A 26,071-nucleotide genomic window follows, 5' to 3' on the forward strand; every position below is an offset into this window, starting at 1 on the left:
CTGGGAGTGTGATGCCAGGGTAGGTCGGGAGACAGTCGCAGCTGTGGGATGGGAAAAAGGGAGTGAATTCCTCAGAAAGATAAATTTTGTTGTGAACAAAGAACATAGTCTTTCTCTGTGAACAAGACCATGCACAGCACCTATCACATGCGCACTCAGGACAAGGTCGAATTATCGGCCTTCGCATTCAGTGCCTGGGGTCTTGCAGTGCAGATCAGAGAAGCGGGGCAGGACAGCGGAATTTGGGTAGCAGGCTGACATGGTAAGCCGTAGACTTGTGGCTGCTTAAAACTTTAATAATAGCACTGGCCTCCTTTCACGGTCAAAGCAATGCTCCTAGCGTTGGCCAGTTCCTGCTGCCAGCAATCCGGCAAGCATGAACTCTGCCCCTGTCCCACCCCCTCGCGGCTGTCCCAGGGAAAGATCCCTGTATGCTGCCCCTCTCCCGCCTCCACCGCGTGGCTGTAAACCGCCGGTTACAGTTCTGTAAAGGAACAGGCAAGCAGTCCCAATACTAACATTCCCCTACCTAATTCAAAGCAGGTCACCATGAGCGACATCACTCTGATGAGGATTTCAGAGACCGAGAAAGAATGGATGCTTCGGGAAAGCCTGCAAAGACCAGGGCCGTATGCCGCCCTGCTCTGCAAGGCAATGATCCCGGAGTACTTGATGATCTCCTGGCGCGGAAATGTTTCCTACTACGGAGGACACAATAAGGCCGCTCTCCCAAGGAACCTCATGCAAAGGCTTTCCAATTACCTCCAGGAGAGCTTCATGGAGATGTCCCATGAGGATTTCAGCTCTATCCCCGGACATATAGACCGAATTTTACTGTAGCTGCACTGGCAAGGACTAAACAGTAGAGCGCCTAGGGCAAACCAATCATGATAAACCGGACATTGTTAGATTTTTTTGCAGTAGTTGCACTGCCAAGGACTGAAACGTTAAGCGCCTAGGGCAAACAAATCATGAAAAACCCACTGTTAATATGAATGTTCTGTTCAAAATAAATGTTTACATGTTTAAAACACTTACCGACTGATCCTTCCCCTGATTTTGGGTCAGGGTTAACGCCTGGGGACGGTTGGTAGGGGATCTCTGTGAGGGTGATGAAGAGATCCTGGCTGTCTGGGAAATCAGCGTTGTAAGCGCTGTCGACTGCCTCGTCCTCCTCATCTCCTTCCTCATCTTCCCCGTCCGCTAACATCTCCGAGGAAGCGGCCGTCGACAATATCTCATCGTCAGAGTCCACGGTCAGTGGTGGGGTAGTGGTGGCGGCCGCACCTAGGATGGAATGCAGTGCCTCGTAGAAACGGCATGTCTGGGGCTGGGATCCGGAGCGTCCGTTTGCCTCTTTGGTCTTCTGGTACCCTTGTCTCAGCTCCTTGATTTTCACGCGGCACTGCGTTGCATCCTGGCTGTATCTTCTCTCTGACATGGCTTTTGAGATCTTCTCGTAGATCTTTGCATTCCGTCTTTTCGATCGCAGCTCGGAAAGCACGGACTCATCGCCCCACACAGCAATCAGATCCAAGACTTCCCGATCAGTCCATGCTGGGGCCCTCTTTCTATTCTGAGATTGCATGGCCATCTCTGCTGGAGAGCTCTGCATCATTGCCAGTGCTGCTGAGCTCGCCACGATGTCCAAACAGGAAATGAGATTCAAACTGCCCAGACAGGAAAAGGAATTCAAATTTTCCCGGGGCTTTTCCTGTGTGGCTGGTCAGAGCATCCGAGCTCGGACTGCTGTCCAGAGCGTCAACAGAGTGGTGCACTGTGGGATAGCTCCCGGAGCTATTACCGTCAATTTCCATCCACACCTAGCCTAATTCGACATGGCCATGTCGAATTTAGCGCTACTCCCCTCGTTGGGGAGGAGTACAGAAGTCGAATTTAAGAGACCTCTATGTTGAACTAAATAGCTTCGTTGTGTGGACGGGTGCAGGGTTAATTCGATTTAACGCTGCTAAATTCGACATAACCTCCTAGTGTAGACCAGGCCTTGGAGTTGCAGCTAGCAAGAGATGTTAAGAGTAAGAAGGGTTTCTTCAGGTATGTTAGCAACAAGAAGGTGGTCAAGGAAAGTGTGGGCCCCTTACTGAATGAGGGAGGCAACCTAGTGACAGAGGATGTGGAAAAAGCAGCTAATGTACTCAATGCTTTTTTTGCCTCTGTCTTCACGAACAAGGTCAGCTCACAGACTGCTGCACTGGGCAGCACAACATGGGGAGGAGGTGACCAGCTCTCTGTGGAGAAAGAAGTGGTTCAGGACTATTTAGAAAAGCTGGACAGGCACAAGACCATGGGGCTGGATACGCTGCATCCAAGGGTGCTAAAGGAGTTGACAGATGTGATTGCAGAGCCATTGGCCATTATCTTTGAAAACTTATGGCAATCGGGGGAGGTCCCGGATGACTGGAAAAAGGCTAATGTAGTGCCCATCTTTTAAAAAGGGAAGGAAGAGGATCCAGTGAACTACAGGCCAGTCAGCCTCACCTCAGTCCCTGGAAAAATCATGGAGCAGGTCCTCAAGGAATCAATTCTGAAGCACTTAGAGGAGAGGAAAGTGATCAGGAACAGTCAGCATGGATTCACCAAGGGTAAGTCAGGCCTGACTAACTTAATTGCCTTCTATGATGAGATAACTGCCTCTGTGGATGAGGGGAAAGCAGTGGATGTGTTATTCCTTGACTTTAGCAAAGCTTTTGATATGGTCTCCCACAGTATTCTTGCCAGCAAGTTAAAGAAGTATGGGCTGGATGAATGGACTTTAAGGTGGATAGAAAGCTGGCTAAATCATCGGGCTCAACGGGTAGTGATCAATGGTTCCATGTCTAGTTGGCAGCTGGTATCAAGCAGAGTGCCCCAAGGGTCGGTCCTGGGGCTGGTTTTGTTCAATATCTTCATTAAGGATCTGGAGGCCTGCACCCTCAGCATGTTTGCAGATGACACTAAACTGGGAGGAGTGGTAGATATGCTGGAGGGTAGGGATAGGATACAGAGGGACCTAGACAAATTAGAGGATTGGCAGGGCTGGCTCTACTGTTTTTGCCGCCCCAAGCAGCACGCCAAATTGCCGCTGCGGACAACTGAACATAGAAGCTGCCGCCGAATTGCTGCCACCACGGAAACAAGCATGCCGCCCTAAAGGCACACGGACTGCTCCCGCCGTCCGCGGCAGCAATTCGGCACGCTGCTTGGGGCAGCAAAAACACACGGACTGCCGCCCCTTGCAGATAGCCGCCCCAAGTACCTGCTTGGAATGCTGGTGCCTGGAGCCGGCCCTGAGGATTGGGCCAAAAGAAATCTGATGAGGTTCAACAAGGACAAGTGCAGAGTCCTGCACTTAGGACGGAAGAATCCTATGCATTGCTACAGATTAGGGACCGAATGGCTAGGCAGCAGTTCTGCAGAAAAGGACCTAGGGGTTACAGTGGATGAGAAGCTGGATATGAGTTGACAGTGTGCCCTTGTTGCCAAGAAGGCTAACGGCATTTTGGGCTGTATAAGTAGGGGCATTGCCAGCAGATCGAGGGATGTGATCGTTCCCTTCTATTTGACATTGGTGAGGCCTCATCTGGAGTACTGTGTCCAGTTTTGGGTCCCACACTACTACAAGAAGGATGTGGAAAAATTGGAAAGAGTCCAGCGGAGGGCAACAAAAATGATTAGGGGGCTGGAGCACATGACTTATGAGGAGAGGCTGAGGGAACTGGTATTGTTTAGTCTGCAGAAGAGAAGAATGAGGAGGGATTTGATAGCTGCTTTCAACCGCGGGGTTTCAAAGGGGGTTCGAAAGAGGATGGATCTAGACTGTTCTCAGTGGTAGCAGATGACAGAGCAAGGAGTAATGGTCTCAAGTTGCAGTGGGGGAGGTTTAGGTTGGATATTAGGAAAAACTTTTTCACTAGGAGGGTGGTGAAGCACTGGAATGGGTTACCTAGGGAGGTGATGGAATGTCCTTCCTTAGAGGTTTTTAAGGTCAGGCTTGACAAAGCCCTGGCTGGGATGATTTAGTTGGGGATTGGTCCTGCTTTGAGCAGGTGGTTGGACTAGATGACCTCCTGAGGTCCCTTCTAAGCTTGAAATTCTATGATTCCTTGAAAAGTCATAAATTTACACAGATAGCAATGATTTTTGCTTCAAACATAATGTACTTTTTTAACACCTGCTATTGATAAATCAAAGTGGTACACACCCTTCTTTCCACACTCCAGGAAAAATAACTCAGGTTTGAAAAAGTACACTATTGTAGCTAGTTAATAATCCAGATATGTTCATTTTTCAAAGTAAATAGCAACATTGACAAGTTCTATAGGTGCATCTATCCCAATGTAAGCACTGGGGACAGGAGGTGCAACTCTACTTCAATCATAAAACTTTGGCTTGCTTTCAGAAGGGCTGAATCTATTGTTGAAAGAGGGCAGGCCTACTAAGACAGGGAGCTGTTCAAACAGCAGACTAAAATTTCCTGCTGAGCAAAACAAGGATGAGTACTCTATATAGTGCCAAGACTACAGCACACACTAATGCCATCCGGTAGCAAGAGTCACATAGTCAACAAGGCAGTGATCTTAGCTATGTACTGTAGATATGCAGTTGGTCTAGGTTAGAAGTGACCAAAGTGCAGCACATGAAACAAATGTGGTGCAGGAGTCCTGTGACAAGCATTCCACCACTAAGATAAAAAGAGAACTTTGCACACAGGGCCTGAACATCTACGCCACAATTAAACAGTATTACCAGATTTGCCCATTACTTTGGGGTATGCTCATTTATTACAGTTACTTGTCTGGGGTGGGGGAAGGGTTTTGTAATTCTGTCAATATACTGCTTGTGTCACTTGTGTTTTCATACGGAGCTCTACTTCTCCCTTCTGCAAGTTCTCTCCCAATGGAGCTATCCTGCAGGACCTAGGTTCCCCAGCCCCAGAATCAGATCAACACACACACACATATTAACAGAATGCGTCTGAGTGGACCGGGTTAATCCGCACTCCCAAATTGACCCCTTATATGTCCCTGTATTCAGGAAGCTGGGTCGAGCAGAACTTCCAAGCTGTCACCCTTATATGCCCTTGGACTCAGCAGGCTGGGTCGAACAGCACTTCCACTCTGCCACCCTCATATGCCATGGGCACCACACCGGAAAAGAGTTCGCCTGAGCAGGCTGGGTCGAGCAGCACTTTCAAGCTGCCATCCTCCTATGCCACAGGTTCAGCACGTCCCTATCCTCACTTTCACATTACAATTGTTCTGGTAGTAACCTACTGATGAGAAAAGCCCACCGGATTTTTGGGCGCTACAGGGATCTTTAGCTTAGGTAAGAGAAGCGTTGCTGCAGAGCAAATGGGGAAGCCAAAAACACAAAAAGAGAGGGGGGGGGGAGGGAGGGAAGCAACCAGCTTAACCATAAAAGTTATTTATTTCCAGGTAATAACCATACAAGGAGACCCAAACAAACAAAACAGTTCAAATTTAAGCTAGATTTAATATTTATTACAAAAGTCAGGTTTAGAAAACTATCTGATCACACAAGTTAGGGTTAGAAAGTTATACCTAGAGTAGAAAAAAAAAAAACAGAGAGAGAGAGAGAGTTAGGTTCTCACCACTCCGTCGGGGTTCCCAGGTGTGGTGGTAGCTAAGGGTCTGGAGTGCTGGAGACAGGCAGAGCCCCCAGCACGATCAGTCAGGAGAAGATGAAGTCCCAGTGGAACTGATGCAGAGTCTGGATCCAGGCATCAGAACACTTACTTGAGTGTGGATAGGGTGTTTTTGTTGGGAAACAACAATGGTTCAAGGGAGAACACTATATTTGTTTATGGGTAAACTGAGGGCTCAAAGGAATATACCAAAGTTATTTTGTTCAGGCTAGACAACAGGAACTGATCATTCTTGGCTATGGGCGGTATTCCTTCGAGAGAGCTCACAATGCAATTAGGCAGCTTCAGTATTTTGGATACCAATAAAGGATTTATTACTAGAATTGGTCAGATAACTACTGAGCTGGGTGTCTGCAGGTGTGGATTCATTAACCTCTGGAGCAGAAATCCCCCATGATGCAGTGCTTCCCTGCTTTTCTGGTCCCAGAGTTCAGTGTGGTTCTTGCCTTGCAATCTCTGTTCTCCATCCTGTATGCTAATGGAGATGCCTCCCTGTCCCATCTTCGATGCAAATGAGGGTAGGGGAGTTGCCTTAATCCTGTCACCTTTGTCAGGAGGGGTTTAGGTGCGTCTCCCACTGCCTTTTCATTGCTTTTTGTAAGTCTTCTGATCGGTTTTGGCTCAAGCAGAGGTGGGGGGGGGCGGAAATGGGTCCTTCATGAGTCAGACAGGCTGGATACTGTGCCCTGGTTCCCCAAGAGCACAGAGCTGACAGGTAACAACAGTCCCTTAGCCCATGCACCATGACCCTGAGTCAGCTGGCATGGGCCAGCTGCAGGTTTTTAATTGCAGTATAGACATAACTTCAGTGACTACATTTTCAGAATAAAACTTCCCTATGTGCCTATGTTTCTGCCTCTGGGCATGTGCAGTACTGCTTCACTGTCAGCATCCAGATGCTTATCTTCTGCCTAAACTCCAGAGCAATTCATGAAGCAGGACATGCCTGGGGGGGAACCTGATCCAGTAAGTGTGCTCTGCTTCAATACAGATAGAGGAGGAGGAGGTGGTGGTATTCTTCCACTTTGTAACGTTTAGCCTAGTGGTTAGAGCACTCCTTCAGCTGAGAGAGACCCAGATTCAGTTCCTCTCCTCTGCCTGACTGGGGGAGAAGATTTGAACACTCTCTAAGGAGAGTGCTTTAACCACTGAGATACAGAATGTTGTGAGGTGGGGCTCCCTTAATCTTTCTTGTTGAAGCTCTTCTGGTGTGTATAAATATTTAAAGAATCATTGGTCCAGAGAGAGAGAAAGAGAAAGACTCTGTAGCCTGGTGGTTAGAAGACCCAGGGTCCAGTCCCCCTCCTCAAATGACCCTCCTGCATCCTAGGTGCATGCTCTAATCACTGAACTAACCTCCTGCGCTGGCCATTTTGTGTAGAGTGAGACAGGCACCTTACTCATTCTCACAATAAATGAGTTAGGCACCTAAGCCACCTGATTGCAGGAGACAGGTTCCTAGCTGTGGGCCTTGTGTCCCTGCAGCCAAAAGTTATGTGCCTATTTCTGTAAGGAGGTGGGGCTTAGGACACACCCCTCTCATCAGTGTCTCCCATTGGCTAGCTTACCTGGCTCACCAGCCAGTACGCTGACTTTTTGTGGATCACATGCTGGGGAGCCTGTCTCGTCCCATTCATTATTTAGGCACCTAGCTTAGTCTTTGTGGGTCACAGTGTTGTTCCTGTGATTTTTCTAGGCACCGAAAAGGCAAAGCTGAGCATTGCAATTCCCTCTGTGGATCTGGACCTGAGCTGCTTGGAGAGGAAGGTGTTGGCAAAAGGAGAAAATGCTGGAGTCAAGGACTACCCAGTGTTGCCAATGCTTGTGATTTCATTACGAGTCTCATCATGTTTGGTGTATGTCTTAAAGCTCTAGCTCCTGGGCATACATGAGAATCTACTTTAAACTAAAAGCTGAAAGTAAGTTTCTAGCGCTCACGGTTGCAGAGAAAAGCTTTGCCAACGTCACTCAAGTGCACCCCACAAGGTTCAAAAGCCAGAAGATAAACAGTGAGAACTCAAGATGCATTATTTTTAAAATCGCATGATTTTTAATCCAATCCCATGTTTTTTGTGCCTGCCTCGTGATATTTGAGTGCTCCAGGTTGACAATACTGGCCACTCATCAGTTAAAAAGGGGATCAAATACAGAACTGAACTAAGGGAACCGTCCAAAAGTTAGAGAATTTCTGAGAAAAAACACAAAATGAAATGTATGAGACTAGAATGGTGTCCTGACTCCTGTGTTAGAATGAACTGTACAAGACTTCAGCATGGATCAGACATACTACTAAAGTCTCTTCTGCCCTGTAAAATGTTCCAATCAAGTCAGACACAACAGTGTTTTATCTTGACATGTATCAGAGGGGTAGCCGTGTTAGTCTGAATCTGTAAAAAGCAACAGAGGGTCCTGTGGCACCTTTAAGACTAACAGAAGTATTGGGAGCATAAGCTTTCGTGGGTAAGAACCTCACTTCTTCAGATGCAAGTAATGGAAATCTCCAGAGGCAGGTATAAATCAGTATGGAGATAACGAGGTTAGTTCAATCAGGGAGGGTGAGGTGCTCTGCTAGCAGTTGAGGTGTGAACACCAAGGGAGGAGAAACTGCTTCTGTAGTTGGATAGCCATTCACAGTCTTTGTTTAATCCTGATCTGATGGTGTCAAATTTGCAAATGAACTGGAGCTCAGCAGTTTCTCTTTGGAGTCTGGTCCTGAAGTTTTTTTGCTGTAAGATGGCTACCTTAACATCTGCTATTGTGTGGCCAGGGAGGTTGAAGTGTTCTCCTACAGGTTTTTGTATATTGCCATTCCTGATATCCGACTTGTGTCCATTTATCCTCTTGTGTAGTGACTGTCCAGTTTGACCAATGTACATAGCAGAGGGGCATTGCTGGCACATGATGGCATATAGAACATTGGTGGACGTGCAGGTGAAAGAGCCGGTGATGTTGTAGCTGATCTGGTTAGGTCCTGTGATAGTGCTGCTGGTGTAGATATGTGGGCAGAGTTGGCATCGAGGTTTGTTGCATGGGTTGATTCCTGAGTTAGAGTTGTTATGGTGCGGTGCGTGGTTGCTGGTGAAAATATGCTTAAGGTTGGCGGGTTGTCTGTGGGCGAGGACTGGCCTGCCTCCCAAGGTCTGTGAAAGTGAGGGATCATTGTCCATGATCTGTGAAAGTGAGGGATCTTGACATGCTTCAACTTGTAGACAAGTGTGTATTTGGATGCATCTAAACATTATTCCTTAACTAATTTTGACGGAGAGTGTAAACAGGACCCTTAATGATAGTCATCTCCATACGAAAGTACCAGTAAAACTAAACTGGAACTGCTTTTGACACTATCGGAATAATGCTCTTGGTCTATGAACAGACAATTTCATTGATTATTAGGCCTTCAACAAAGATCCACAACACAAACAATATTTAGTGTTAAGTATTTTATTTTAAAATAAGGAAACTATATATTTTTCGTGTCCCTTGTATAAGTTAGTTACATTCAGTCAGCGTTTTCGTGCACTTTTAAAGAAGTTAAAACAAGTGTCTCAAAAGTTTAAAACAAACAGTAACTACCAATTTGTGCATAACCTGCTAGCTTACTTAACAGTTAATGTTCCAGCTTTCTCCTTGACTTGATATTAGTGTTTTGGACTTTAATTACAGTAGATCCTTGCTAATTTGCACTGATTAAGTGGAGACCCACTGCAAATTACTAAATTTACCAAAGCTTTATCCTGCAGAACACCTCAAGTCCCATTCTATATAAGTGATAATATGTCAAAGTCTGAGTAAGTATATGGTCATTTATTTTGCAAAAAATAATGAAATCTTAATCATGAGATCTCCCTCTACAATATCACCCATTAAATCTTTTCTGAGAAGTGGGGAGAAACCACTCATTTTGGGTGCAAGTATAAAGAATGCCGTGTCACAAAGAGGAAGTAAGTGAAATTCACATTCAGAAGTTTAAATAATGAGAATTTTTAAGAATCTGGCACAGAATTTGTGCAACTTTCTACAATTTCAAAAAGGTAGTGATATATGTCAGTTCTTCTAGCAATATCAAATGCAGTTTCATCCAAGTTATTTTTTAGGTTTGGTTTCACGTAACGATTCATCAGCAGAAGTTCAAGTGTTTCTTTACTCCCTCTGTTTCCTGCAGCAAGATGCAATGGTGTCAGCAATCCATTTGTTTGAGCGTTGATATCTGCACCATGCTGAAGTAAAAACGAAGCCACCGTTGTATTGTTCCACTTACATGCACTATGTAGAGGCGTCCAGCCATCCACTGTCAGTGCATGGACATCTGCACCGTGGGCAATCAATTCACGCACAACATCTATATGTCCACTGTAGGCAGCTCGATGGAGGGGAGTGTACTGATCTTCGTCTTGGACGTTAACGGGAGCTAGCTTTTGAGAAAGGAGCCTGTGTACTGTGCTAAGCTATGTAAGAAAGATAGACAGCTTAATGTAACCCTCACCCAATGAGATGCACTGCTTTTATTTCTACAATCTAGAGACAGCCTGGTATGCAGTCAAAGCAAGTTTATAATAGTGGACTCAGGAAGAAGCTTGTACACATCAAACAATTGTAAAATGATACCAATTATTTTACTGCTGCTATTTCTTTTGGAGAACAGACATGAACACACTGGTACATGAATGCACACACACACATGCACGCACACACAAACTGTACTTTTAGACAGCAGTTTATGTAACAAGTGTAATTAAATAAGGTCAATTTATAGTCTGTTGATTTTAGTGCATATAGGATAAAGTACTATTTAACGGGAATGTTTTTGTCAAGAGTAACTAGCTTGCCCTTCAGTCAAAACACAATTCAATTAATCTCCTGTATATACAGCATAGTTTTGAAGAAGAAAAAAAGACCATGTTTGAGGTAAGAATTTTTTGGTTTGTTTTATCTTATGGATAAACAGGAATTGTCCCACTGGATCAGACCAGTAGTCTACTTAGTACAGCATCCTGTTTCTGGCCCCAGTTCAGGCAAGCACGTGCTTAAAGATACTTGCATCAGTCCCACTGACTTCAAGCAACCCCATCTCCAATTATGGAATAACTTGCCCCAAGTTATTACTAACTCCCTTCATGTAGTGCTTATTTTATGCCCTAAAGCACGAGATGTTATATTCCTTATTTTAAAAAGTTGTCTTCTACAGCAGAACTGTTGATGGTCTTATCTATATAGCTGGATTCAAATTCAAATCTTTCATTGAATCCTACTCAACTCTTGGCCACAATCATAACCTGTAGAACTCTGCCACACGATAACTATATGCACAAAGTTACTTCTGGTAGTATTTAACCAACTTTACAGTTGGTAGAATACTATTTGTTAATGCACACATACCACATACAATGACAAAATCCCTCAAAAAATTATTCTCCAATTTATTGGAAGTAGTTAACCAGCTTCAGCTGACACACTGCGAACATATCGTTTGCAAGAGATGGACCTCATTTCGGCATTCAAAATTAGTGTACTTTGTTTTAATATGACATGCATTAAAGCAATACAATAGGATTAAGAGTGTACCTGTTGGGCTCATAATTTGTATTAAAATATCCAGAATACTCTTTCAGTTCACAGTATTTTCAGATCAGTGTTAGTATTTGAGCTCTTGGTACAAATCAAGGCCTTGATCCTGCAAGCTGAGCTGCATGGAGAGACACCTGAACTTATCTGGAGCCTTGCTGACTTGAAAGGGAGGCCACCCCTGTGGATCTGCTTGCAGGACCTGGCCCCAAATGTTCTAGGTCCAATTAGCTGGGCTCCCAGTATGCTTTGCAAAAATATAACAATTACGGCTAGATTTTTGTTTTTTAAGCATAATCTGGGTAGATACCAATTTAAGGTGATACAGTCAAAAATATATATATAGTGGATGAACTCCTTCTTACCCGATTTTTTTCAGCTGCCCAAAGCAGCAGTTTTTCTGGATTGTTTTTCATTTTTTTTTCTTGCATTTGGTACCACTCCTCACTTTTTTCCTCCTCTTCATCTTCCTCATCAGACTCTCCTGACCAAAGACTCTGAGTTCCTATAGGAATTAGATGTCTGTGTGTTTCCAACAATTCAAGTTGGTTAAAGTTCTCAGAAAATTCCAGTAATTCTTCTCTATCATCTTTTCTATCGTCAATATTTTTCTCATCTGATTTTCTGCTTTCATTCATTTTTAGTTAGCATCTGTAAATGTCAACTGTACAGAGTTAAATATTTTTTCTTCTGGTGCTGTCTTGCTTCTTTTCTGAGTCATTCAGCATTACCTCCTGCCAAACACACATACATAAATAATTAACAAAAGCTAAAACAAGGGTTGTGCCAATACCAGCAACACAATGAACCAATTTTCAAGAACCAATTTTAAGAATGCCAGTTTATGTACATTTTACCAAACTGGCTATGTAAACAGGAACTGTGTTAGCTGCAGTTAACGTATTTCCTATCAAAACCCCCCAGAAATAGAGTGCTTGTACACAGTAATTATAACATCTGCAAAAGTATATGGCGCAGTACTCAATGTGCATTTTGCATAATGTGAGTGGAATACCCTGCAGCAGCCAAATGGTTAACAGTGTTTAGAAATTTTATGTCTATTTTCAACATTAGTTTTTGCTTCTGTTTTACTTTTGAGTTGTAACAATAATGACTTATCTATACATTTCATCCAAAAGCCTGGGATAGCTTCAGGGTGCAGATAAGGTGAGAAAGAAGGAGAACACTGGGCATTTCCTCTGTAAAGCACCACAGCTAGGAGAGAAACCCATGACGGGCAGAAAGGTAGCCCTGTGCTCAGCAGGACAGGATTCTTCTCTGTCAGTGATACTGTGGGAACTGTCTGAGCATGCAATCCTCAAAAGCATGCACTCAATTTAATGCATCAGCTCCCCTGCCCCCACCCAAGAATGAGTTTATCCATCTTTAAAATTCAAAGAGAAGGGATGGAAGCCAAGGTCAGCCTCCTGCCCACTGTTGCCAGCTTCCTTTTGTCCCTTTCCTCTACCTATTCCCCGAGTCACCTGTCCCTTCTGGCTCCTGCTGCCAGGATGCAGCTGGTGCACAGCAGACGGGCTAGTTAGCATTGTACTTAGCAGGGTAGCTGGTCTGATACCACTTCCCCAAACAACGTACTCTCGTTCCACATCCCACTTTGTTCCGATGATGCAAAACATGTCTCAGGTGACTGGTAACCTGAGCTGGACTCTAGCCAGGTCACTGTGGCATTCACAGTGCCATGAGATTTGTAATGACCTAGAGTAGCCAAGAGCTCAGGATTACATGCCACCCCACAGCCAACACCTCCAGCCCCCCCCCCCCCCGCACTCTCCTGGGGCAGCAGGTGCAATACTGATGCCAGGGAACGAGTGCCACTTCTGGCAGCACTGAGCGCTCCTGCTAAGGGAAGGCCCCCGGCCAGGCACTGGCACCGATCCACTCGGGCGCTGCTGAGCTTCCGAGCTGTAATTGGGTCCCGCCCTGAGCTGCTACGGGGGCAAAAATACCTGCCCAGCCTCATGCCCACCACGGATTTCAGGGGCGGGGCCGGCTGGCGACGGTGGCACGGGACTCAGTACCACCGCCCCCTCCACATGAAAGCACACAGACGGAGCCCAGTATAACACTTCCGGTCCGCAGCTCCTCCCGGAAGTGGCCGTGACGCTGCCTGTGAGCGGGAGCTGGTGGGCAGTTATCGCGAGAGGACACTACTCAATCTATCCCCGCCCCTTCAGCGCTATGGAAACTGAAAGCGCGGCGAGGCTCGGCTGCTGACGCGGTAGGGCTGCCGGGTGAGGACCGCGCGGCGAAGCGGGGCTGAGCCGGGGCAGCGGTGCCGGGGCTCAGGGGAGACGGGCCGGGCCCGGCCCCGGCCCCAGTGCAGCCCCCCGAACCGCTCTGCGCCGCGGGTGGGTGGTTGTTCCCTCCGCGCCCGTGCAAGGCTCCGGGGCCCGGGGGGGAAGCCGCGCGGCGCGGTGTTTAGCTGCAAGCTTTGGCCTGCCGGGCAGGTGTGAGCGCCGCCCACTTGAGTCACGTGCCCGGATTGAACTGGGACCCGCCAGAGCTCAAGAGCCCCGTTGCTGGGGCTGTACCAGCCGATCCCGGGGGTCGGCACATGGGGGCTGTAACGCACGCCAGCGGGTTACACAAGCACCCGGATCCCCAGCGTCCAATGCTCCCTCTTGAGGGGGGTGGAATGGTTGCTCCCTCATTTACTGGCATCTCTGGTCCATTGGCGTCTCTCTGCCACTCCGATCAAGATACAGCATCGCACGCGTCCTTCCTCGCTGTGGGCTGTGCGTCTGTCCGCTCCAATGCGTGTTTGCCCGCAGGCCGCCTGCCAGCATGGCCCCCTCGTGCGGGGAAGTTTGGCTGCCTGCTGATTAAGGGAGTCCTGTCTCATTGCTGTTCAGGTGCCGCGTCGTTACTTGAATTGCAAAGGATAGCTCTTCCAAAGCCCTGTTTCTGGGACAGCTTCTGTGCTATATACTTTGAAATGCCACTTTGGTGTGCAAGGGGCAGAAATAGAGATTCCTTTTCATAGAATATCAGGGTTGGAAGGGACCTCAGGAGGTCATCTAGTCCAACCGCCTGCTCAAAGCAGGACCAATCCCCACACAGATTTTTGCCCCAGATCCCTAAATGTCCCCCTCAAGGATTGAACTCACAACCCTGGGTTTAGCAGGCCAATGCTCAAACCACTGAGCTATTCCTTTTACCCCATATACTTGATTACTTTGTGCAGCAGTGAAATGAAATGGATAAACAATTTTTTAATTTTATATATAGAGATATACCTATCTCATAGAACTGGAAGGGACCCCAAAAGGTCATCAAGTCCATGAGATTCTAGCAGGACTATTTTGCCCCAAATCCCTAGGTGGCCCCCTCAAGGACTGAACTCACTAACCCTGGGTTTAGCAGGCCAATGCTCAAACCACTGAGCTATCACTCCCCCCAAAAACAAAAAAGTGTCATTTTCTTAAATACATCTGACTTTTTGTATTTTTAAAAAAGGAGCAGTACAACTATCAGTGCAAAACTGGGTAGGTGGCATGAACTCAGTTTATTATGCGCTTAATTGTAATCCATTTGTATTCGTGTCTTTTAGACACTATTCTGTGTATTCAAAGCTAGAACTGAATTTTCCACCTTGTACTGACCCATCAAGCTCTGTCCAGAACTGCTCAGTGAGGAGTCCTAGCCACCTGGAGCCATTGTGAGCGCAGAGATGAGTCGCATCAACTCAGGGTAAGCTCCTGTTTTTTTCAGACCCATAACCTCCCTATGCAAACATTGCACATGTTTCTGTTCCATCTGAAAGGAAACAGTCAACTGGCAAGCTATTCAGTTTTTTAAAAAATGAATTCAATATAGTTTCAAGTACTTGATCTGCCCGTTTCTCTCAGCCAATATTTGTGGTTTTATGAAGAAAATATTTTTTTTCTTTAGGATTAGAAGATCCTTCAAAGGGATCCACGTTGGTGCAGCCCTGCACCTGCATGGATCCATTTGCAGGATCTAGCCCATAACCTCTTTTATTTACCGTAATTTTAGGTGGTGTTTGAAACAGAAGTAGGTTAAACATTTTGAGACAGACTTGATTTTTAAGATGATGGTGTGCTGTTAACTCTACAAAATACAATGTTTTCTGTGCCAGACTGTTTGTGCATTTGGTGATTTTTGGCAAAACAGTTTATTGTATGATAGACTGTTGAAATATCTGAATTCATAGTACAGTTTTCTATTTTTATTTTTTTTAATTCGATTTAGGGATGATGAAGATACCTTCAAAATCTTGGTTGCCACTGACATTCACCTTGGGTACTTGGAGAAGGATCCTGTGCGTGGAAATGATACTTTTGTAACTTTTGATGAAATTTTGAGACATGCTCAACAAAAAGAAGTAAGCAGCCTTTTGGAAAATAAAGTTATGAGACTGGACTTTGGATGCATTCCAGAAAGTATTAGGAAGGTTGGCCCCAATCCTGTATCTGGATCTTGTGGAGCCCTTTGAAGATTGAAAGATTGCGGCCTTTGTTCTGAAGTAATTATAAGAAGGTTGCTCAATCTAAAGAGGGGTTTGAGCAAGAGTAGAAATGTAGCTGATGTTCAGTTCTTAGCAGCTAATATGGTACCTTAAATGTAATAATGGAAGTACTGGACAGTTTTCTTTTCAGGGACTCTGGTAGGACTGAACTGTTTATTTTGGAAATTGAGTACATGATATTGGAATGAGCTCCATGAAGACAGACCCACATTGGTTTCAGCGGAGGTTGTTTGCAGGGGAGCTCATTGCAGGATTAAAAGTCAATGGAATTTAGGCTCTGGTGCCTCGTAAAATGGGAGTTAGGCTTACCCTCTATTCTTATGAGTGTAATAATCCCCAGATATATCCAAATGTATATTTGTAATCCTGACGGAGCTGTTTTGTTGAGTGTCCATTCATGTAACATGTATTCAGAAATTCAGATTGGTTGGGCATCCTTATCAAAATAATGCAAAGTGAATTAATAATGATTTCCTAGGGCTAGAGACAATAAATTTCCAGCTTCTCCCCTGTGAAATACTTAAACATTAAAAAAACTGGGGTGGAACACCTGTAAAATATTGTTGGCACCTTCCTTGTCATTGATTTTAAGAATTCTGTAGTGCTGCTTTGCAAAGTGTTGTATGCTTTTGTTGTTGTGGTGGTTTAGGGTTTTGTAAATTCAGATTGTCTTTTAATTTTTCTGAATATTGTTAGATAATTTAACTATAAGCCTTTTTTGGTTTTATTTGTTTTACAATCTATAAATATGATATTAATTTAGAAGACCTGGTAAGAAATTTCATACACTTCAACATAAAATCAGTGTTTTACAAGAGCATGTAGGGAATTGCTTTTAAGATAATACAGAATGCCACTTGACTATAACAAAGCTCTTGATCTGTGCAGGTGGATTTTATTTTATTAGGTGGAGATCTTTTTCATGAAAATAAACCATCCAGAAAAACATTACACAACTGCATTGAATTATTAAGAAAATACTGCATGGGTGATCATCCTGTACAATTTGAAATTTTGAGTGACCAGTCAGTCAATTTTGGTTTTAGCAAGTAAGTATATTTTACTGTGATGAAATAACTACAGTATGTTGTGCAATTTGCTGGTTAGGTACAGTAAGCTGCCACTGCAGTAGATTTAAGAGTCTGATCCTGTAAGCGGCTTATGGGCAGACCTCTGCAAGTCAGTGGATTTCTGTGAACTTTCAGTAGTCCACTGTGTGGAGCAGGTTGCAGGATCCTCGGTCCATTTTCTGAGAAAATATTCTTATGAACTTTGTCACCATCTTTGGATGACTTTTCTAGGTGTATTGCATATCATATACATTCTGATATACGTAAGCCCAGTATTGGAAATATGATGTCCGTATACTCATTTGAATAGTCATTGAATACAATAGCACTGGTTGTATGAACTAAAATTATTTGTAGGATTAGGCCCCCATAATCCTATCTAGGCTTTTGAGCTTTTAGAACTGAAAGATTTTAACATAAATTAAACTGCTCAAACTTTTGAAAACAAAATTCAGCTTTGGACAGAGACAAGGCATGAATGTTGAAAAGGATATATTTTTTTTTTTTTTTAATGGAGAATGTATGAGACAATTTTTCAACCTTAAATATAACAAAGTGTGTACCAGGTGAACACAGTGATGCAGTACAATGCAAACTCCCATCTGTATCCAAAGTCTTGTTTATCCAAAATTATGTAATGCCTTTCCTCCCCCACACTCTTGCCTGCTGTCTGTCTGTCTTAGCTATGTCTATGGCCTCCATCTGAAGAATTTGAGCACCTCACAGTTATTGTATTTATCCTCACAACACTCTTGTGAGGTAAAGCAGTGCTATTATCCCCATTTCACAGGTAGGAAACTGGCACAGAGGCCCAAATCCTCAAAGGCATTTAGGCTCCACGATTTCAATGGAAGTTAAGGACCTGAATACCTTTTGAGGATCTGGGCCTAAGTGACTTGTCAACATCACCCAGGAAGTCTGTGGTGGAGCAGGAACCTGAACTCAGGTCTCCTAAGTCCCAAACTGGTGCCTTTAACCACTGCCCTTCCTCTTTAGTCCCATTTAATTTAGATAAAGTGAAACCTCATTTAATAATCACCTGCTTCAGAGTGCTGCTGAATGTTTTTTTTATTAATGTTCATAAAATGCTTTAATATGCAATTGAAGTTTCTGTATAAGTTGTTGTTTTGATCAGAAAAATTGTATCATGAATGTTGTGTTTGCAAAGAGCTTGTAAACAAATGTAAACTTTTTTCCTATTCAGATTTCCATGGGTGAACTACCAGGATGGGAATCTCAACATTTCTATTCCAGTTTTTAGTATTCATGGCAATCATGATGATCCCACAGGGGTAATTATTATAGTGATGACAAAAATTATACCATCGCACAAATACAAGTATTTTTTTTCCTTTGGGAACAGGTTACTAATATCACTCATCCCATTTCACTTTTAAATTTCCTTTTTAATTAACTGGGTGCATTTTCTTTTGTTTTGCTCATGTCAGACTCAAACTGACATGTTAGGCTCTACATTCAATTATTAGGAGGGATGGGAAGAGAGGATATGGGACCATATGATCTGCCTATCTAATACCTTATTTTAGGGATTTCTAGAGCTAGAGATGGGATAAAGACTTGTCGCCCCCCAAAATACAAGAGAAATTGAAAGGGTTTTCAGAATATTAGGTGTAGAAAAGTTCAACATTTTTTTTTTTTTTATGTAAGAAAATGTCTTTTAATATCTTGAGTTTTAATTTCAGTCCTTTTCCATGCATTTAGATTATTTGTTAGCTGTATTTTTTAAATTGATTTACAGCTTTAGTTACTTCTTCTGGTCTGTATGAAGGAAGCCATCATAATGTTGGTCAAATATTTTTAATTGTTGCTTAAAATTAAAAAAAAAACAGCCAAGTTATTAAAGTTTTAAAAAGCGCATAAGGCTCATGTTTTCAAACTACTGTTCATAAAGGTTTTCATTATGCATTTGACATGTGGATCTGTAATATAGGATTATTACTATTATTCACAACCTACAAAAAAAATGAGCTATTTAATAACAGCAAAAATGTAACTTGGTAGTTCATACTGAGCAATCAATTTAGCTAAGCCAGATCTCATTCAGACTTCCTTTTTACACTACTTAATAAACTATTACTATTTGTCTTGCATTGCTGAACAAATTTAGAAGTTGAATTTAAGTACAAATCCATTATCTTTCTGTTCCTTAATATTTTCAATAGGCAGATGCATTGTGTGCATTGGATATTTTAAGCAGTGCAGGATTGCTGAATCATTTTGGACGCTCATCATCTGTAGAGAAGATAGACATTAGTCCCATTTTACTCCACAAGGGAAGCACAAAAATTGCTCTATATGGATTAGGTAAGCTTCCTTTCTGTTCAGCTAGATATTTCAGAAGCATGTCTAGACCCTTCTTTATATCACAGAGCTCTATTTCCTTCCTTACTGAGGTTTATATTCTAACTTCATATAGAAGTAGTGAGCCAGGTAAAGAATCTTAGAATCAATATTTCTGGGGAAAGGTGTTAGACATAGCTCAAAAGCATGTGTGCACATACTGCATCTCTTATCCTGAGATGAACTTGCAAAAGTAGTATGTGACCTCCTGACCATGAGGTTCTATTTTTTTGAAATTCTCTCTTAACAGGCTTTATCATTGGCTTGTAGTTTGTTCACAGTACAGTATGTTTACTCACTGAGTGGAGCAGCCATGATCACTTTCTTACCCTACATTCTTTTCACAGGCTGCTTGTAAAGAGGCAAATTTGATTTTTAGTTTGTCGTGGTTTATAAAACCCTTAATAGTGCATATTCCATCTATACTTTTATGACTTCCTGTGAGTCCTGTTGAGGTTTGTATCTGTGCTCTTGACAGCAGCTATCTTTTAGGGATTCCACTATTGTCAGGAGTCAGCAAGTTTGATATGGTGTATGTAGGATATACTTGTTTATTAGAATGGAATCTCTTGTTGTTGAATGAAACCCATTCCTCCCCATTTTTACCCCGACAACTCAACATTTTTGGGTTTTTTTTAATAGTACTTGTTGTGCTTATCTGAAATAGTGTTTTTGGCACAGACGCCTTTCTTGTCCTGTCCACCTAAGTTGCTGCATAAATAGCATCTGTCTCCATCAATTCCTCACCACTTTTGAGAAACACCTGAAAGTTTTTCTCTTTCAGAGGTGTTTTATGATAGATTTCAGCCTCAATATGTAGGACCCTTTTTCCTTCCTCTCATGTAGTGCTCTCTCTTTATTTCCTGGGTTTTTGTTTAGATGGTAGTTTTCTTCACATGTAATACAATTATTTTTAAAACACTATGATATCATTGTGTAGTATCCATAACATGTTGGTATAAGACTCTTTTTAAAAAAAATTTGCACATCCTGCCACTTGTACCTCTTGTTTAATATTATAAGAGTTGATTTTTTTTCCAAGTTATGATAGTGGAAAATGGAAATTTGATTATAAGTGTTGCTGGCAAAATAAGGTCCTAATTATAAGCAGAATTCACTGCAGATCAGGGTCTTTATATAGAGAGGTATTTAATAAGTGTGGTGCTGCTTGAAATCTAGTGAAGCTAATGCTTTATATCACACACAACATATAAAGGTGTTAACAAAAAAAATTAACTTTTAAGTAGATGTGTTTGCCAACAGTATTATTGATTAGCAATAATCTTTTTCTTATGTGCAAGTTAAAAGAAAAAAACCCAGCAACTTTTCTTCCTTGGTGAAGAAGTACTTGAGTTCCTTGTAGAAATGATTATTACTTTTAAGGATTTTATTGAAGTGCCTTACTTGGTTTTTGTGGAGGAGATTTAGATGCAAAAATTTTAATTATTTTGTTCTTTCCCCCCCAAAATTACATGTATATGTCTTACAAAACTTTTGAAAATGTGCAATGCCTACTCCTGGGGGAATTCTGCGCCACTGTGCAATGCAGAATTTAATGTTTTTTGTGCAGAATTTCCTTTCCCCCCCACAGAAATAGGCTGCAGTGCTGCTGGGTGCCACTAGGGGCCACTGGACCCAGCGGAGCCCAGCTTGCGCATAGAAGACACGGCCAGGGGGAGGGAGCTAGAGGGTTCCTGGCAGCTGCAGTTCCCAGCAGTGAGGGAAGAAGACGGCGGCGCACAGTAAACTCCACACAAGCCAGCATCAGGCTGTTTCTCCCTCTGGATCCCTGGGTTTCTGAGGAGTAGGGGGGTGGGTGTCAGGGCGAGGGGGCCCCACAGCTGGGCTCTGATAGGAAGGGGTGTGGGTGTCTGGCCCCCGGCTGGGCTCTGCAGGGGGTGGGGAGGGGCCAGAGAAACAGGAACTGGGTTGTCATAGGGGTTTCTTTCAATTCTGTTACTCTTGGGAGAATTTTTGTGTGTGTCTGTATTGTTACAGACATACTTGCTGACAAGTATTTTGAAATAAATTACCAAAATAACTGAAACTGACATGATTACATAGTGTTATTTTGACAAATAAAACTTGCAGAATTTTAAAATATTGTGTGCAGAGTTTTTAATTTTTTTTTGCTGCAGAATTGCCCCAGGAGTAAATTCCAAGCAGCCCTCAAGTACTGTATGTGGATTTATTGTTTCCATGATGTAAGGCATAATCTTTAAAATACACACATCAAATGAAAAACATAAAAGCTTTATTTTGGTAAATTATTTTAGGGCTTGATTCTGCTAGGTGCTGAGTGCCTCCAGCACCTATTCAAGTCAATTGGAACTGAGGTTACTCACTCCTGGCTACATTTGGCATTGAGAGCACTGCACCTTTCAGGATCAAACCCATGAAGAAAATAGGTTGGTTTAATAGATGGCCATTGTTTGCAAACAGAGCAGTTTTTTGAGTCTACTTCACTGCTTCCCCGCATGTAGTCAATTTTTGTTTAGCCTTTTCACATACAACCAAAAGGGAGAGAAGTGTGTGTGTGTGTATATATATATATATATATATATATATATATAAAAAGAGGGCTGTCACGCAATGAAACAGATTAGTCGTGTGATGAAACAATAATAGAATACCATTTATTTAAATATTTTTGGATGTTTTCTACATTTTCAAATATATTGATTTAAATTACATCACAGTATGCAAAGTGTACAGTGCTCACTTTATATTTATTTTTTATTACAAATATTTGCACACTGTAAAAAACAAAAGAAATAGTATTTTTCAATTCACCTGATACAAGTACTGTAGTGCAATCTCTTTATAATGAAAGTTGAACTTACAAATGTAGAATTATGTACAAAAAATAACTGCATTCAAAAACAAAACAATGTAAAACTTTAGAACCTACAAGTCTACTCAGTCTTCAGTCAATCACTCAGACAAATAAGTTTGGTTACAATTTGCAGGAGATAATGCTGCCCACGTCTTGTTTACAATGTCACCTGAAAGTGAGAACAGGCATTCACATGGCACTGTTGTAGCTGGCATCGCAAGATATTTATGTGCCAGATGCGCTAAACATATGTCCCTTCATGCTTCAGCCACCATTACAGAGGACATGCGTCCATGTTGATGACAGGTTCTGCTCGATAACCATCCAAAGCAGAGTGGACCAATGCATGTTCATTTTCATCATCTGAGTCAGCTACCACCAGCAGAAGGTTGACTTTTCTATTTTGGTGGTTCGGGTTCTGTAGTTTTCGCATCAGAGTGTTGCTCTTTTTAGACATGTGAAGGCATTCTCCACACCTCGTCCCTCTCAGATTTTGGAAGGCACTTGAGATTCTTAAATCTTGGGTCGAGTGCTGTATCTATCTTTAGAAATGTCACATTGGTACGTTTTGTCAAAGCTGCTGTGAAATGTTTGTTTTAAGAATACTGTGCTGGGTCATCATCCGAGACTGCTATAACATGAAATATGTGGCAGAATGCGGGTAAACCAGAGCAGGGGACATACAGTTCTCCTCCAAGGAGTTCAGTTACTAATTTAATTAACATTTTTTTAACAAGTGTCATCAGCATGGAAGCATGTCCTCTGGAATGGTGGCTGAAGCATGAAGAGGCATATGAATGTTTAGCATATCTGGCACGTAAATACCTTGCAATGCCGTCTACAAAAGTGCCATGCAAATGCCTGTTCTCACTTTCTGGTGACATAAATAAGAGGGCAGCATTAGCTCCTGTAAACGTAAGCAAACTTGTTTGTCTTAGCAATTGTCTGAACAAGAAGTAGGACTGAGTGGACTTGTAGGCTCTGAAGTTTTACATTTTGTTTTTGAGTGCAGTTATGTAACCAAAAAAAAAAAAATCTACATTTGTAAATTGCACTTTCACGACAAAGAGATTGCACTACAGTACTCGTATGAGGTGAATTGAAAAAACTATTTCTTTTGTTTTTACAGTGCCAATATTTGTAATCAAAAATAATATACACTTTGATTTCAATTACAACACAGCATACAATATACATGAAAATGTAGAAAAACATCCAAAATATTTAATAAATTTCAATTGGTAGTCTATTGTTTAACAGTATGATTAATCGCGATTAATTTTTTAAATCAAGTTACCGGTAATCACATGAGTTAACTGTGTGATTAATCAACAGCCCTAAAATATAAATATATATAAAAAAAATAAACTTGATTGTAAAACCTGATAATTGGCAGGGGGACTCAAGGGCAGGAGTAATACCTGCTGGAATTAATTTCAACTTTTTTTTTAAAGGACTAGATTTCAGGTTGATGAGTTTCCATTTTAGAGACAGAGTATGTTAAATATTAAAATTACCTTGATCAAATCCGTGTTAGTGCCTCAAGGTTCTTTAACAATCAAAAGATAAGGTGTAGTCTTGCCACACAACTTCACTTTCCATGTTTTTGCTGATAAAACATAATTTATTGTACAGTAACATTGATTAACATTTTGCCATGGACATTCCAGGATCTATACCAGATGAGAGGCTATATCGAATGTTTGTCAATAAGCAGGTAACCATGCTGAGACCAAAGGAAGATGAGGATAATTGGTTTAATTTGTTTGTAATTCATCAGAACAGGTAACAGTATTGACTGGATTGTGATTTTTCTTTTTTTTTTTTTTTCCTATGTAGATGTACGGTTTTGTGCAACTTTCTCGCTCAGGGGTGTGAGAAAACACCCCGCTGAGCACAGCAAGTTTCAGCGCTGTAAAGCACCAGTGTAGACCGTGCACCAGCGCTGGGAGCTGCGCCCCTCGTGGAGGTGGTTTTTTTTAGAGTGCTGGGAGAGCTCTCTCTCTCCCAGCGCTCTGCCATGACCACACAAGCCATGTTAAAGCGCTGCCACTGTAGACTAGCCCTAAGACTGATGGATATTAGGTGCATCAAGAAAGTGGAATATGTCAATTCTTTCTGTAACAACCCTGTCCAGCTGATCTGATTACAGAAAAGACATGGAAAGAAGGGTGGAGTAAAGGAGTTCACACTTGGCGGAAAGGGTGACCTCTGAATAAAGAGGTTGAAAACAGCACAGCTTCAGCAATTGGGTTTCCGGAGAGGGTGCAGTTTGTCACAAAACAACTGTGAATTGTCTACTCTGTACTAGTTCAGTGTGTGTGAGGAGAAATATGAGTCTATAAATTTGCATGTTATAACTGGAATAACAAGTCAGCCACTGATTGATTGTAGTACAGATCGGCACAAAAACTATAAGCAAGTTGGGTTTGCAAGTCCCACGTTTTCCTTTGCACTTTCCAACATTTTAAAAATCTACCTTGTCAAGAGTATTGTACATGCTTGTACTGTTTCGCATATGTTATTTTCCCAGAAGTGTTAGCAGGCAAAGAGTGAAAATCACAATATTGTCATCAGTTTTGCTCTGCATCTGTTCAGGAAAGAGTTTGTGAAGGTGTCACAGATACTTCCAGGAAAAAGATGGGGAGGCAAAAGTCTGGGAATGTTGTAGACAGAGCACCATCAGATAGTGCTCATTACTGACCTCATCAAGCTGGCTGAAGGAGCAGCAATAACTGGGTAGAAGGGGTCAGTTGTGGGTCCCCATTTTAGAGGGAAAAAAAGTAAAGGGGAGTGGGAAGTGAGGATTAAATATTTAGGATTAACCCTAAAAAGAGAGAAGTGGAGGAATTTTTTTCTTTAAACAGAGGCTGTAACAAAAAGGCTTGAGAGATGGGAAAGAGGTTCATGTGGAGGAAAAGTGAGCATGCAAGCCAAGTGAAAGGAGAAAGGAATTGCGGGGTGGGGAAGAGCCCACATCAAAGCCAGGGGGGGAGGGAGAAAATAGAAGTAAATAAGCTTAATGTTAGAACAGAAATGGTATTTGAGTTTTTTAGCTACCTTCTTACTTGTGAGGAAAAATAACCTCTATTAAAAACCAAGCGAAATAGTATTTCTCTTAACTCAGCATTTGAATAATAACTCATATCTGTGCAAGTAATAAAAAGCAGGAATATTTATTGTCCATGTGCATGTGAAATATATGCATTGCCAAATATTGTAAAAATCCAAACCAAATTTAACTGTAATATTGGTTATTATTTAAATTAGTGCTTTACAACTGTTCTCTCTCCCTACCCTCCACTCCCCCAAAACAGCCAAAATTGTACTTTGTTCTAATTCTCTTCCTTTTCTTTGAAACAGGAGTAAACATGGAGCCACCAATTACATTCCAGAGCAGTTTTTAGATGACTTTATTGACCTTGTTATTTGGGGTCACGAACATGAATGTAAAATAGCTCCAACCCGAAATGAACAGCAACTTTTCTATGTATCTCAGCCTGGAAGTTCAGTGGTTACTTCTCTGTCGCCAGGGGAAGCTATAAAAAAGTATGTGTTTTCTTGAGTTTTGTTCTAATATTTTTCTCGCATGCTGTGTTGAGCAGGACATCTCCTACACCAGGGATGCGGACCTTGGGATGGGGCCAGAAATGAGGAGTTCAGGGTGCGTGAGGGGGCTCCAGGCTGGGGCAGGGGGCTGGGGTGCGGGAGAGGGATCAGGGGTTGGGGCACGGGAGGGGGGCAGGGGTGCAGGCTCTGGGCCGTGCTTACCTGAAGCAGCTCCTGGAAGCAGTGGCATGTCCCCGCTCCGGCTCCTATGCGGAGGTGAGGCCAGGCTGTTCTGTGCGCTGCCCCGTCCGCAGGTGCCGCCCCTGCAGCTCCCATTAGCCACAGTTCCCGGCCAATGGGAGCTGCGGGGGTGGTGCTTAGGGTGGAGGCAGCGCACGCAGCCCCCTGGCTGCTCCTAAGCTTAGGAGCCGGAAGGGGGAGATGCTGCTGCTTCTGGGAGCCTCGTTGCGCACGTGAGGAGCAGCCTCTGACCCCGCTCCCGGGCTGGAGCGTCAGAG

At 42.9% G+C, this 26,071-nt stretch overlaps 2 protein-coding genes across 3 annotated transcripts in view; one reads left to right on the plus strand and one right to left on the minus strand.

Moving 5' to 3' along the window:
- Positions 1-9,128: 9,128 nt before the first annotated feature.
- On the minus strand, positions 9,129-13,330 carry ANKRD49 (ankyrin repeat domain 49). Of its 2 annotated transcripts, none has more exons than XM_065416758.1 (3): positions 13,215-13,330; positions 11,593-11,961; positions 9,129-10,110 (listed from the first exon to the last, which is right to left on the minus strand). In XM_065416758.1, the coding sequence occupies exons 2-3, from the start codon at positions 11,863-11,865 to the stop codon at positions 9,649-9,651; spliced, it is 735 nt and encodes a 244-aa protein (XP_065272830.1). In that variant the 5' UTR covers positions 11,866-11,961; positions 13,215-13,330; the 3' UTR covers positions 9,129-9,648. The 2 variants fall into 2 exon arrangements, with proteins under 2 accessions (XP_065272830.1, XP_065272822.1); XM_065416750.1 differs by having other exon boundaries at positions 13,195-13,330.
- Positions 13,331-13,409: 79 nt separating this feature from the next.
- Positions 13,410-26,071, plus strand: part of MRE11 (MRE11 homolog, double strand break repair nuclease) — a 47,343-nt gene continuing 34,681 nt past the window's right edge. The window contains exons 1-8 of the mRNA XM_065409791.1: positions 13,410-13,479; positions 14,799-14,938; positions 15,461-15,593; positions 16,626-16,786; positions 18,012-18,099; positions 18,991-19,132; positions 23,675-23,789; positions 25,368-25,553. Of these exons, the coding sequence (XP_065265863.1) occupies positions 14,919-14,938; positions 15,461-15,593; positions 16,626-16,786; positions 18,012-18,099; positions 18,991-19,132; positions 23,675-23,789; positions 25,368-25,553 (845 nt within the window). The 5' untranslated portion in view covers positions 13,410-13,479; positions 14,799-14,918. The remainder of the gene's footprint in view (positions 13,480-14,798; positions 14,939-15,460; positions 15,594-16,625; positions 16,787-18,011; positions 18,100-18,990; positions 19,133-23,674; positions 23,790-25,367; positions 25,554-26,071) is intronic.

The sequence above is a fragment of the Emys orbicularis genome, chromosome 1 (assembly GCF_028017835.1).
Source record: "Emys orbicularis isolate rEmyOrb1 chromosome 1, rEmyOrb1.hap1, whole genome shotgun sequence".
NCBI lineage: Eukaryota > Metazoa > Chordata > Testudines > Emydidae > Emys > Emys orbicularis.

Excerpts from the sequence above, each read along its gene's own strand:
- ANKRD49 (XM_065416758.1), bottom strand. The coding sequence starts at position 11,865 with ATGAATGAAAGCAGAAAATCAGATGAGAAAAATATTGACGATAGAAAA. Across the intron at positions 10,111-11,592 it reads GGGCAGCTGAAAAAAATCGG|CTTAGCACAGTACACAGGCT; the intron begins GTAAGAAGGAGT and ends TTTCTTACATAG.